Below are 12,523 nucleotides of genomic sequence, written 5' to 3'. Positions count from 1 at the left end.
TTGTGATTGTGATGGAGTACGCCAGCAAGGGAGAGCTGTACGACTACATCAGCGAGCGTCGGCGTCTGGGCGAGAGAGAGACGCGTCGCTTCTTCAGACAGATAGTGTCCGCGGTGCACCACTGCCACAAGGTGACCCAGACACACACACACACACACACACACACACACACAGGCAGACGTTCACACACACACACACACACACACACAGACACACACACACACACACACATACACATATATAAACATACACACATACTGTACAGTAACCAGCACAGGCTTTTGTACACACACTACCTCTCTCCATCTTCCTCCCTGTCTCAATCTCTCTACCCTCTTCCACACACACACACACACAAAAACGTCGACTCACACACACACGTACACACACACACACACACACACACACACACACACACACACACACACACACGCACGTCAATCCCAGGTTGTTTTTGTCTTGTTTCATGCAGTCCAGGCCAGGGTGTGTTCTCTCTCTGGGTTACATTGACCATGCCGTCTCGTACACAGTCCACCGCATCGTCCTTCAGTCTGCGGGGCTGATCTCGCCGTGCTGTTCTTGGCGTGCCGGCCGTAGGGAGAGCCATCTGTTTCTGTCTGCGGGACGGAACACAGGCCAGCCCAGTTCAGCAGGCCTCAAATCCACTTCCAATTTATATATATATATATATATACGTATATATTCATATATACATATACTGTGTATAGAGCTTGCACATCGCAACGTCACTTTGCAATGACGGCGATATTTTGGAAGCATAGGAGCATCGTAATGTTTTTTTCGGTCATTGTGTAGTAAATTATCGTGAAATTAGTTGTCATTACGTTTTTCTTTTTAAACTGCCACAGTGTTTCTCATGCGAGACTTGGCAAAGATCCACCTAGGTTACGCTATATTTAAATTGATCGCCAACAAAAACTCCCATGATTCATTCTGAGGTACCAGCCCTATATATGCATCAACTGGTGCTCATTTAGCTCACCTTTTTCTCTCTCACTCTCACTCATCTCCTCTACTTCCGCTGGCACCTACACCTAGCCACAAACTCCCCCCCCCCCCTCCCCCCGGACACACACACACACACACACACACACCCACCCCTACCTCACCTCAGTCCCGCCCCCTCCCTCCCTCCCTACACACCAATCCCTTAGAGTCATCATCTTTCCAGCTGGAGATAGGGATGATGTCATGCCCCTTGAATAGCCTGTAGTTTGAGTGTGTGTGTGTGTGTGTGTGTGTGTGTGTGTGTGTGTGTGTGTATGTGTGTCAGTGTGGGGGCGTGTGTGTGTGTGGCTTACAGTGCCAAGGAAGATGAATCATCACCACCCCTCACTACTAATCGCCACCGCCTCACACTAGGGGTGGTGGTGGGGGTGGGGGTGGGGGGGGTAGGGGGTAGGGGCGGGAGGGCAGTGAACCAATAACCAATCACAACCATATGAGCATGAGGTTGTTGTCAGACAATAACCAATAGACAACAAGCCAGGCCGCAGGGATGTGGAAATGAAGTCACTGTCTCACCACGCACTCCCCCCACCTACATTTGAAAGAATTTTTAGTACCCCCTAAAAGACACATGTTCGCTCTATTTTTTGATGTTGTTGCTGCAATGTTAAACGATGAAACGTTTTCGGGGGGGGTGGTTGTTTATTTTTTTTTCGTAATGGCCCTTGGAAATACTTCAAGTCTCATATCTGCATGACACATGTTAGCCAGAAGGGGGAAAAAAAAAAAAGGAAGATAAATATGTCAGCACAGCAATCCCAATTAAGCAGAGCTATCCCAACAGGCTGTCTTGATTTCCCCCGAGGGCGGTGCGATAGCCCATCTGAGTAAATCACCGCTAAACACACTCCACTGTTCTCCTCGCTCGGTTTCAGCTGTCGTGAAGGATATCACCGTTCATGCATGTGTTTCACTGACGTTGTTCTCTGTGGCTGTTGTTGTTGTTGTTGACAGAATGGAGTGGTCCACAGGGATCTCAAACTGGAAAATGTGCTACTGGATGAAAATGGCAATATTAAGGTAAGAATTGTGATCTTTTCGTTGTTGCGTTCCGTGACCGGCGTTGCGATCGACAGTCACAGCCCCGCACATGGGATTAGCATAGCCCCCACCTCCTTTTAAATGACCTTGACATTGTGGAGGAACACACATGGAACACGTGGCCCCAGACCGTTCCTCGGCCCTCCCCCAAACGACCGTTGCGCTCCTCTCTCTCTCCCCCAGATCGCGGACTTCGGGCTGTCCAACCTGTACCACAAGGACAAGCTGCTGCAGACCTTCTGCGGCAGTCCGCTCTACGCGTCGCCAGAGATCGTCAACGGAAAACCTTACCGCGGCCCGGAGGTGAGAGGAGAGCCGCGGCCAATCGCAAACCAAAAAAAAACCCTAACGAGATACGACTCGGGTTTCCGGTCCGCACTATTTAGACTCATCCTCCACCCCCACACCCACTTCATACCCTTCAAACACTGTCCTGCCCCCCCCCCCTCCCTCCGCCTTATACAGGGCAGCGTAGAGGCTAGTGTGTTCCCAAGGCCAAAAGGTACTGGGTTCGATCCCCCTTGTCCACCACCTAACCCGTAGGCGTCCTTGAGCAAGACGACTCTGATCCCTAATGGCCTCTATCTGACTTAACTGTAAACCGCTTTGGATAAAAAAAAAAATCCTTTAGATAATAAAATCTAAATGCAGAAGTTTTTTAAAAGTACATTTCTATGAACCCTCCGTGACAGCCGATAAACTCCAGCCAGACGACCTTCACTTGCTACCGAAGCAATGATTAAGAACCATCTTCAAAGAGCATCGAAAAACACTCACACTGGTCCGGGCTGCAGTAGGTGGGCTCTTTGATGGACTAACTCCTATGATTCCAGTCTCTGCAGGGGGGGGGGGGGGAGGGGGGGGGGGGAGCTGTCTCAGATCTTCACAGGCCGAGTGGGGGTAGTGGCGGCGGTGGGTGAGGTTAGATACTGTCTACATATCATACAGCCACCCCATCTTCCCACCCCCGCCTCCCCTCCCTCCCCTCCTCCCCTCCCCAGTCTGTGGTCGTCCTGAGTGGCTGCTTTGAAGTAGATGAGCTGTGGGAGATGCCACCGGCTCACAGCCTCTACATCTTAACAGGAACCCGGGGGCCTCTCCGAGGGCCCGCCGTGCGTTGCTCACGGCCCCAAGTCTGAAGGTCTAACACGAAGGGCGAAAACTGCTTCCTTGAAAAGCCCGTTATTTAGGCTACCGAGTTCAAAGCCGTCCGCAAACAAGTCTTGTCTGCTCTACGCTCTGACAGTTATACAAAACAAAGCCCAACCGATTTTTTTTTTCTTCGTCCAAGTCCCACCGTTTTCCATTTTACCGTAATTCCCGGTAATTAACTTTTAGAGAGCGCTAAAAACAGCGGCGAGCAGCGGCCATTCCCATCGGAAAAAACAAAATGGCAGGAGTCCCGGGCCGGGGCAGAAAAAGCCGCAAATTACAGCAAACACATTACAGAGGCTCGAAATAGAAACCCGTTGACGGTCATCATCTATTGGCTCCAGGAGTGGACCCAGCAGCCCCACGGGTGACAGGGTGCAGCATTCTTACTGTAGGCCCTGACAGGAAGTTCATATGGCCCTTAAGTGGCCCCTATCTGATTTCCTGTCTATTGCAAGACAATCTCTTTTTAAGTCTCCAGCAACCACCAGACCTCCAGCACCCAGACGTCCCCCTTTAGCACACTAACGGCGTGCACGTAGACATATGCACGCACACACACACACACACACACACACACACACAAATACTCGCACGCACATATGCACACAAGACGGGATGAGCTCAGATGAACCGTCAGGGGCCATGTTGCGGTGGGCTTTGCCATCTCTGCTGGCCTCATTACATTACACCCCCCCTCTCCCCCCCCCTCTCCCCCCTGGTCCCCCACCAGACACACGGTCTTATGCAACGGCCTTACCTCAGGAAGACACACTGCATTACCTGGTGGCAGCTTGTTTATGCTTGACTGAGCAGAGGTTGGTGGTGGCGGGGGTGATGGTGTTGGTGGTGTGGGGAGCCGGGGGGGGTGGGGGGGTCAAAGAGAGGATTTATCATGAGCACCCACCTCCACCCCAATCCACCACCACCACCCACCACCTCCACCATCATCCTCCTCCACCACCACCACCATCACCCAGTCGCTACAGTGGTATGTGTTCTGGGCTGATGTCATACAACCCCCCACACCAGAGGGATTCCTTAAGTCCAGAACTAGACGGATGAAATACGGACGTGTCATAAGGCGAGCAATAACTCAGGTCTCTTTCTGGGTCAATGTCAGCTCGGAAACGAGCCCACGGTGCAGCAGCGGGTGACTAAGTCGATATGAATCCCTTACCTAAATAGAAGCAGAGATATGGGGTTTTCCGTTGCGCAACAACAGGCCGTCACTGTACCTATTGCGCAATTTCTAGTTTCTATTTGTGGATCTCAATGTTTTTTGGGGGGGGCTTTTGTTTGTGTGTTTTTTTTGGTTCCGCAAGGTGGACAGCTGGGCTCTGGGGGTCCTGCTGTACACGCTGGTCTACGGGGCCATGCCCTTCGACGGAGGGAACCACAAGAACCTCATCCGCCAGATCAGCAACGGAGAATACAGAGAGCCCACCCAGTCCTCCGGTACGGTCCGACGTTCCCTGCACTGCACTCTCTGTCCCTTTCGCTCTCTCACTCCCTATCCGCTGTATCTCTCTCTCCCGCTCTCCCTCTCTCCCTCCCTTGCATTCTCTACCTCTCTCTCTATCTCTCTCTCTCCCCCTCCCTCCCTCTCTCGCTCTGCCTCTCTCTCCCTCCCTCTCCCCTTCTCTCGCGCTCTCTCTCCCTCTCTCTCTCCTTCCCTCTCTCCTTCTCTCGTTCCCTCTCTGACTCTCGGGCTTTCTCTCTCTCTCTTTTTGTCTCTCCGCATCTGTCCGTCTCACTCTCTTTCTCCGTTTGCTCTCTCATTCCTCATCATGTTCTGCTCAAGTTGCGGCCAAGAGAAAATAACAAAAACTTTTGGTTTTCCTTTTGTAAGAATGACACAGACTGAAGTCGTACATACACACGCTTTTTCCGAGTTCAGTTCCCACAAAAGTACACAACCTGCTAAAACGACCCGAACCAAGCAACAATGTCTCTGACCCATTGTCCCTCCGTCCCATCTTGTCCCCAGACGCCCGGGGTCTGATCCGATGGATGCTGATGGTGAACCCGGACCGCCGGGCCACCGTGGAGGACATCGCCAACCACTGGTGGGTCAACTGGGGCTGGAAGAACAGCGTGTGCGACTGCGAGGCCCAGCGCGACCACGGGGGCTCCCCCATGCTGGCCCGCCTCATCGACTGGCAGAACCGCTCCGACAAGCCCGCCGCCGCCCCCCTGCTGCTCCGCCAGCGGCCCAAGAAGTCCAAGAAGGAGAACGTGGAGGACGACGACGACAATAACAACAACAACGACGACGACGACGCTGGTGGCGGTGGCGGCGGCGGCGGCGGCGGCGGTGGCGCTGGCTCTCCGGGCGGCGGTGGCAGCGGCGGCGGCGGCGGCGGGCCGGACGACAAGCCGGGCCTGAAGAGACCCAAGGGCATCCTGAAGACCCGGCTCACCGGGGAGCCTCGCACACCCAGCCCCGAGCAGACGGAGCAGGGCCAGGCGGCGGGGGCCGGCGGCCGAGGAGGAGGAGGAGGAGGAGGAGGAGGAGGAGGAGGAGGAGGAGGAGACGGGTCCGGTCCGGAGCGAGAGGAGGAGGAGGCGCTGGAGAGCGCGGCGGGGGGCTCCCCGGCCAAGATGGCGGCGCCCACCCTCCCCAAGAAAGGCATCCTGAAGAACAACCAACAACAGCGCGAGTCGGGCTACTACTCGTCCCCGGAGCGCAGCGAGTCCTCGGAGCTGCTGGGGGGCGCCGCCATGTCGCTGCTCCCCGCCGGCTCCCCGCCCAAACGAGCCATGGGCCGCAAGGGCATCCTGAAGCGCAACGGCAAGTACTCCACCTTCAGCGGGCCCCCGTCGGCGGCGGCGGTGGCGGCGGCAGCGGGGGCGGGGGCAGCCCTGTGCGATGCCGGCACGGCGGCCGAGTCGGGCCTGTCCCGCAGCCAGAGCCGGCCCTCCAGCATCGTGGGCGAGGACGGCTCGGCGCTCTCCCTGTCCCCCGGCGCCCTCGGCGGCGCCGAGTGGCCCCCCTCCGGCGGCTCGGCCCGGCTGCGCCCCAACATCAGGGCCTGCGTGTCGGCCGAGAACCTGCTGCAGCTGGCCAACTTCCAGGGGTTCCAGGCGGCGGCGGCGCCGCTGCTCCTCCAGGGGTCCAAGGGGCCCAAGGGCTTCGGCCGGCGGGGCTCCCGGGGGAAGCCCGGGTCGCCGGGGGACAACGGCAGCTTCTCCCTGCTGGGGGACCTGGAGGACATGACTCAGGTGTATCAGCAGGCCCTGGACATCAGCAGCACCCTCCACACCTGACCGCCGGGTGGCACGCAAGACAAGCGTGTGTGTGTGTGCGTGTGTGTGTGTGTGTGTGTGTGTCGGTGTGTGTGTCGGTGTGTGTGTGTGTGTGTGTGTGCTCACTGGCATGCGTGCATCTGTCTGTGTGTGTGTGTGTGTGTGTGTGATTGTGCGTCGTTCCTGTGGGATGTGAACGTTTACATGGGTGGTATTGACGACCAGTGTGTTGCTGGGATACACCTTTTTTTGGAGGGGGAAGGTTTCCAACGAGAGTCAGGAAATCTGGATCAGAACGACATGTAAACAACACAGGAACGCGCCACACACACACTCACACACACGCACGCACACACATGCACGCGAATGCACTTCTCTGGCCAGAGGAAATTCAGTTAGCATGTATTTGAGAATTTGAGATGCAAGTTAGATAAGTAGCTGGCAAGAGAGAATGCCACCCAGTGTGTCTTTTGTCGGCCCACCCATAGACTTTGCTGTGTTCAAATGTTTACATATTCAGCAGAAAGGCAAGTTAGAATCACAAACGCAGTGAGCAGAAATCGGTTGCCTCTCCGGGCCGAACCGCAACCCTTTTTTAGTTTGAGTTTACAACAGCACCTTAAAACTCACAGAGAGCGCACGCTTTTGTGATCTTTACTTCCTGTATCTTTTGTTTTGTTTTTTTTGTTTTTTGTTAACAAACCAGGGTCTTGCTCCAAAAATAACTGTTGATGTTAATTATTTATTAATAGTTGTGTGTAGCTTTTAGTTTTTGAACGCCAAACTGGTGGATGTGGCTGTTTTACTGGAAGAGTCTGAAGCTCATGGAGGGAACCGACATATATAATTCTGTTACTAAGTGATGGGGAAGCATAACTATATGTATAATCAGCATATTAAACTACGGCTGCGTATGTAACACACGCAGCCCGAGTGTATCTTCATTTTAATGCATATGTCGTATATATGTGTACGATACTTGAGGATATGTAGTGCCTTGTTTTTATTTTTATTTTTCAATCATATAATGAGATTATATTATGTCGTTCCCGGGAGTGCGGAGGAAAGCCATGCCACCAGTGAGGCCATGTTATTGTTTTGATTTAGTTTGGGAATGTGGAGAGAACCAGGACCTTTAACACATGGTCGACCAGCCATCTTTTATTACTGTGGAATGAGGGAAAAAACAGGGGGAGGGGGTCAAGGGTGACTCTGATGAAAGAGATTCATCTTATCCTCCTCCTCCTCCGGGCCACAGGTAAAATGATAGACACACACACACACACACACACACACACACACACACGCGGGCTTGATTACATGGAGCCTAGCACAGCAGACTCTTAAAATAGCCCAGACTGTGTTCCATGTCAACATGGTCCATTGTGTCCACACTTCAGGGGACATGGTCGGAAGGACACTCTGTGTCCACCGCGGCTCACCTAGACGAGACTAGAGGGACCTTTAGTCACACGCGACGGCCCACAATGCATCACTCACAGAACTGGAATGTTCCCTGGCAAACAAACACACAGCTGGGGGTCCTTTTTTTTTAATATTTGTTTTTATAAATAACCTCACAATACATTTCTGGAGAGCGGCCGAGCGTTTAAACCCTAAACCCGGACACCCCCCCCCCCCCAGTAGAGTTTAGAACGTTCCGGCGCACGCTGACCTAAGCTGTCGAAGGTGCGTTTTCTGACCCCCCCTGGCGTTTGGTTAATGCCTCAACCGGATCCCGCGCCACCCCCTCTGTGTCAGGGACCTGAGTAGGTGCGTTTGTTTCTCCAGACACTGATGACACAGCGCATTCCGCAGACAATGGCTGCTGCCGCGGCAGACGTGTCCGTGCGAGCCGATCTTATCAGCAGAGCCCAGACAGGGCTTCTTTGGCTCAGGTGGGACCTGCAGTCTGCCCCCCCCCCCCCGCCCCGGCCCCCCCCCTCACAAACACACACACCCCCGAGCCCTCCAGCTGTGTATACTGGGGCCGTTATGTCAAGCCAGCACAATTAGCCAGCTATTGTTTTTATTTGAGGGCCAGAGAGCTAAGAGAGAGAGAGAGAGAGAGAGAGATGAGGAGAGAGAGTTAGCGTTGAGTTGAGTTCAGAGAGTTAAGATGAAGTGATTTGTGAAGAGTGAGACAGAAGAAGAAGAAGGAAAGAGGAAAGAGTGAGGATTGGTGACGAGAAGTGGCGATGAGATTGGCGAAGGCTTTCCGGTTAGAATTCTCTTTGGGGAAATTTGGATTTTTGGATGGCCTCTTGAGATTATTAATCTAGTTTTGGAGTGGGTCCAACAATGAATAAACCGGAAAGCAAGGAGGAAAGGATTACTGAAAGTAAAAATGGTTATGCAGACTTGTGAAAGGAAAGGAAGTAGGTTAAGAGAAGGTTGATGGGATGTTACAGTAAATTGAGAAGTAGGCTGTTCAAATGATTCAGGGGAGGTCAGAGAGTATTCAAGCAGGATTTATTTTTTTCCAGCAGGATTCCCCCCATTAATGAATGAAGTCGTCTATACTTCATCTCAAAGTTTATTTTTTCAACATATACTACGATTTTTTTTCTACTTATTTTTGAGCGGGGGGGGGGGGGTTGACCGAGATGTTTTTCAGTGGAAATGCTTCAGGCTGTTGATACAGCTTGTCTAAAGGGTCAACCTGGTTGTGTGTGTGTGTGTGTGTGTGTGAGTGTGTGTTCTGTAAGGCCATACACCACAAACCTCTGCATTTCTCAGCCACAGCAGTTAGGACGGAGGGGGGTTGAATTGGTGACATCATCCAGCATATTAGATGATGTCGATGGGAAATTATGCAGTAAAAAAAAGACCCCTTGAAAAAATACAAGAAAAGAGTGTGTGTGGAATGTTTTCAGTGGTCTGTCCGTGTGGGGAAAAGGTCCTGGGTATTGATTCATATGGAAGACTTGTAGCGTTTTGTCCTGGATTTGTATTGTCAACTGGATTTACAGTGATGAAATTATACTATGTTAGTATTTTGGTTTTATTACGCTTCTGTTTTATGATTCTACAAAATATAAGAAACTTTTATATTGCGCTATGTTATGGTAGGACTTGTATTCTTCCTTTGAATTTGGCAAAAGATATGCATAAATCTCAAATCAGTGTTTGTGTGTTGAGTGTTGCCCGCCTGTTTTGGGTAAACCCATAGGGTCAGATAAGCTCTCATATTGAATGATACACAAACGGCAAAACTGTACCAAAGTGATTGGAAGAGAGGTAACCTCAAAGTATGTAGCTCGATATGGCTGAATAGCTAACACCAAAGAAGAAGTATTGTCATCTGCCAGAGTGCCATAATGCTGGGAAACAGAGGACAGTACGATTTGACTTAGTATTTTGCTGCCGAACTGGAAATACCTGACTTATATCCGTTGGTTCACTGACTAATCATAGGAAAACTTGACTGGATCTTTTTGTTTTGTTATGACAATAATAATAAATTGGTATTATTTTGTTATTTAAGTGCTTTTATTTGGTTCAGGCTCAGTACTATTCACTTTCCGTTGTGGTGTCTGAGAGTGATTCCAGACGGCCAAGGTTGAAAATGATCAGTGCCTTTGCTATCTCCTATGATTTTGTTTTTATAATGAAAAAATATTATCATTGTGTTTTTTTTATACTTATATTTATTGCTGATCAAGCCATTCAAAAAAATACAACTAATTCAAAAGAACTCCATATTCATGGGATGGCTTCGTTTGGACTGTGTGAGCCTCCATTACTGTACACAGTGATCACTTTTCAGTCGTCACTGACATCAGGCATACAAGTTGGTGTCCATTGGAAAACAATGGTCATTGCGTTGTTGTTTTACCAAAACCAAAGTGTTAGAATTCAGCAAATCCTGTAAAATGTCTTAATTCATCCGTCGGGGTGTTTCTCCACTCAGCATCGTGCCTCTGTAAAGCAACTTCAATAAAAGGATAATGAGAAGCTGTGTGTTCTGTCCATGTCCTGTGTGAGTGGGTGGGTGTGTTCTTTTAACTAGCGTGAAAAGCTAAAAACGAGCGCAGATATAAGACAATGGCGTGTGTTTCCTGTGGGGAAAAAGTGTGAAACTGCCCAATAAGACAAACATTACTGCGTGCACAAGGAGTCGTTTTAAAATAAATAGCGGACCTTTGATTGGCCTCTAAAAACCATCTTCTGCTAATGATTACAAAGTCAAAGAAACATTACATCGTGTCCTCTCTACAGAGGAGGGCCCTCCCACCTCTGTAGGGAAACATTAATTCACACTGTCAATTAAAAACGTCCCAAATTAAACTGCTGTCAGACGCGTACAGCAGAGGACATAACAGACCATTCATACGGTTCATATTGGGCTCAAGGGATCCCGGGGTCTCTGTTTTAAGGCCTTTTTGGGGAAGAGAGGGGTCAATTGGGCGTCCAAGGAGAGAGCACAGTGCTCTGCTGCCGCTGCCACCGCCGCTGCTGCTGTTGTTTCTGCAGCCGGCTTAATGCGATCCACATTGTGGATGAAGTGAGTGGGTGGATGTCTGAGGCTCTCCCCCGGTGATACGGCAGCACTGCAGCTCTGGCTCATAATGCACAGACAGCATGAATCTTACACCGTGCACTAGCTGCCGTAAGGGGGATAATACACGGGAATATCTCATTCGCCATACCTTAACTATCCCCCTCCACCCCCGAGAGTTTAGTGTTACTCTACCACCGAATTCAACCCGCATACTTTTTTATATCCCTCTCCATTTACAATTCCATTACCTAGCCACTGTTTCTCACCGGGGGACGTTTCTCAAGAGCTGTCAGATAAGGCCCCGGGACGTTTTTATTTGTCTCCTGAGGAAGCATAAATGCGACGGCCTCACAACAGAGCGCCAAAAGCAACGCTGTGAAGTCATGCGATGGGAGCGCCCATAGGGCTTAGAACAGCGCTCTGTGTCACCGTTTCTGAGGCAATCAATCCAGCGTATTGTCTGCCAAACGTATGGAGCATAATGAATAGGTATGAGCACCACAATCAAAAAGTTCACAAGAGCCCCGGCCGTCTGTACGCCTGACACTGGAGTGACCTCACTTTCAAAGGGATTTCTTTCCCTCTTCTGAACAATTTCTGGTTCACTCTTTGACCCTCAAATAAAGTGCAGCTGCCAAACCTTCTGATGTACCAGCCCGCCCGCCTGCCCTCCCCCTCCAGCCCCCACTCCAGAACCCTTATTCCCCCTCTCCTCCACCCATCTGTAGGGAGGCGGTGGGCCTGTTTGCCCCTGGATGGTGAGGGCCAGATGAGGCGGTAGAAGGGGCTGATTGGGCCTGCATTCACACAGAAAAACCTTCCCCTACCTACCCCATCCAGTCTCCCTCGCTCTCTCCCTCTCTCTCAAACTTTTCCTTGCTCTCTCTCTCTCTCTCTCTCTCTCTCTCTCTCCCTCTCTCTCTCTTGCTCTCTCCCCCTTTTCCCCCTCTCTCTCAAGTTTGCATATTGTTGGAGGATATAAGCTTTTCTATTCTTTTTCCTTTTTCTTTGTCCGCTCAGAACACAGACTTTATAAAAAAAAGACGCGGCCCCCTTTGAGCTCGGAGAAGATAAAAGCCATCGCACGCGGTGGGATTTGGAAAATGAAAGATGAGGGCGAATTTTACACACGCTTCAAATCAGTTTACAACTCCTTTGTCCGGAGGAAAAAAGGGGCTTGGTGTGAAGAGAGATGGGGGAATAATCCGCGTCTAGGGCAGGGCAAACCAGAAAAAAAGGGCAGCAGGGAGGATTTTTTTTTCGCCAAAGCCAGTTTTGCCTTGGCACGGCTAAGTGCTGTTTCAGGCGAGATTGTTCCGCAGCAAGGGGGTTTAGGGTGGCTAATGTAAACCGAGCTGCCTGTTCTTTGCAGGAAAAATAAATAAACGGCCCCGAGCGGGGCCCGCGAGGGGTCCTGCCTACAGTCGGCAGAGAGTGTGCTGCTCCTGTGAGCTGACACATTGTTTTAGCAATGAGATTCTGAGGAGGCGGCTTTTTTTTATTCTTCCAGTGCTGACTGCACGACACGCACTCTCACGCACACACACA

At 51.1% G+C, this 12,523-nt stretch overlaps 1 protein-coding gene across 1 annotated transcript; it reads left to right on the top strand.

Moving 5' to 3' along the window:
• Window positions 1-6: 6 nt before the first annotated feature.
• Window positions 7-10,411, top strand: LOC311371305 (NUAK family SNF1-like kinase 1). Its single transcript, XM_084489459.1, has 5 exons — window positions 7-131; window positions 1,984-2,049; window positions 2,254-2,373; window positions 4,548-4,680; window positions 5,213-10,411. The coding sequence occupies exons 1-5, from the start codon at window positions 12-14 to the stop codon at window positions 6,490-6,492; spliced, it is 1,719 nt and encodes a 572-aa protein (XP_084345585.1). The 5' UTR covers window positions 7-11; the 3' UTR covers window positions 6,493-10,411.
• The last annotated feature ends 2,112 nt before the right edge of the window (window positions 10,412-12,523 follow it).

Source organism: Micromesistius poutassou, assembly GCF_964030765.1.
Source record: "Micromesistius poutassou genome assembly, contig: SCAFFOLD_6102, whole genome shotgun sequence".
Lineage (NCBI taxonomy): Eukaryota > Metazoa > Chordata > Actinopteri > Gadiformes > Gadidae > Micromesistius > Micromesistius poutassou.
This window is presented reverse-complemented; position numbering and strand designations above follow the sequence as displayed.

What these genes read in the sequence shown, in the direction of transcription:
- LOC311371305 (XM_084489459.1), top strand. Translation starts at nt 12, where the DNA reads ATGGAGTACGCCAGCAAGGGAGAGCTGTACGACTACATCAGCGAGCGT. An exon ending in ATGAAAATGGCAATATTAAG is followed by an intron (nt 2,050 to 2,253) that starts GTAAGAATTGTG and finishes TCTCTCCCCCAG; the next exon opens with ATCGCGGACTTCGGGCTGTC. An exon ending in AACCTTACCGCGGCCCGGAG is followed by an intron (nt 2,374 to 4,547) that starts GTGAGAGGAGAG and finishes TGGTTCCGCAAG; the next exon opens with GTGGACAGCTGGGCTCTGGG.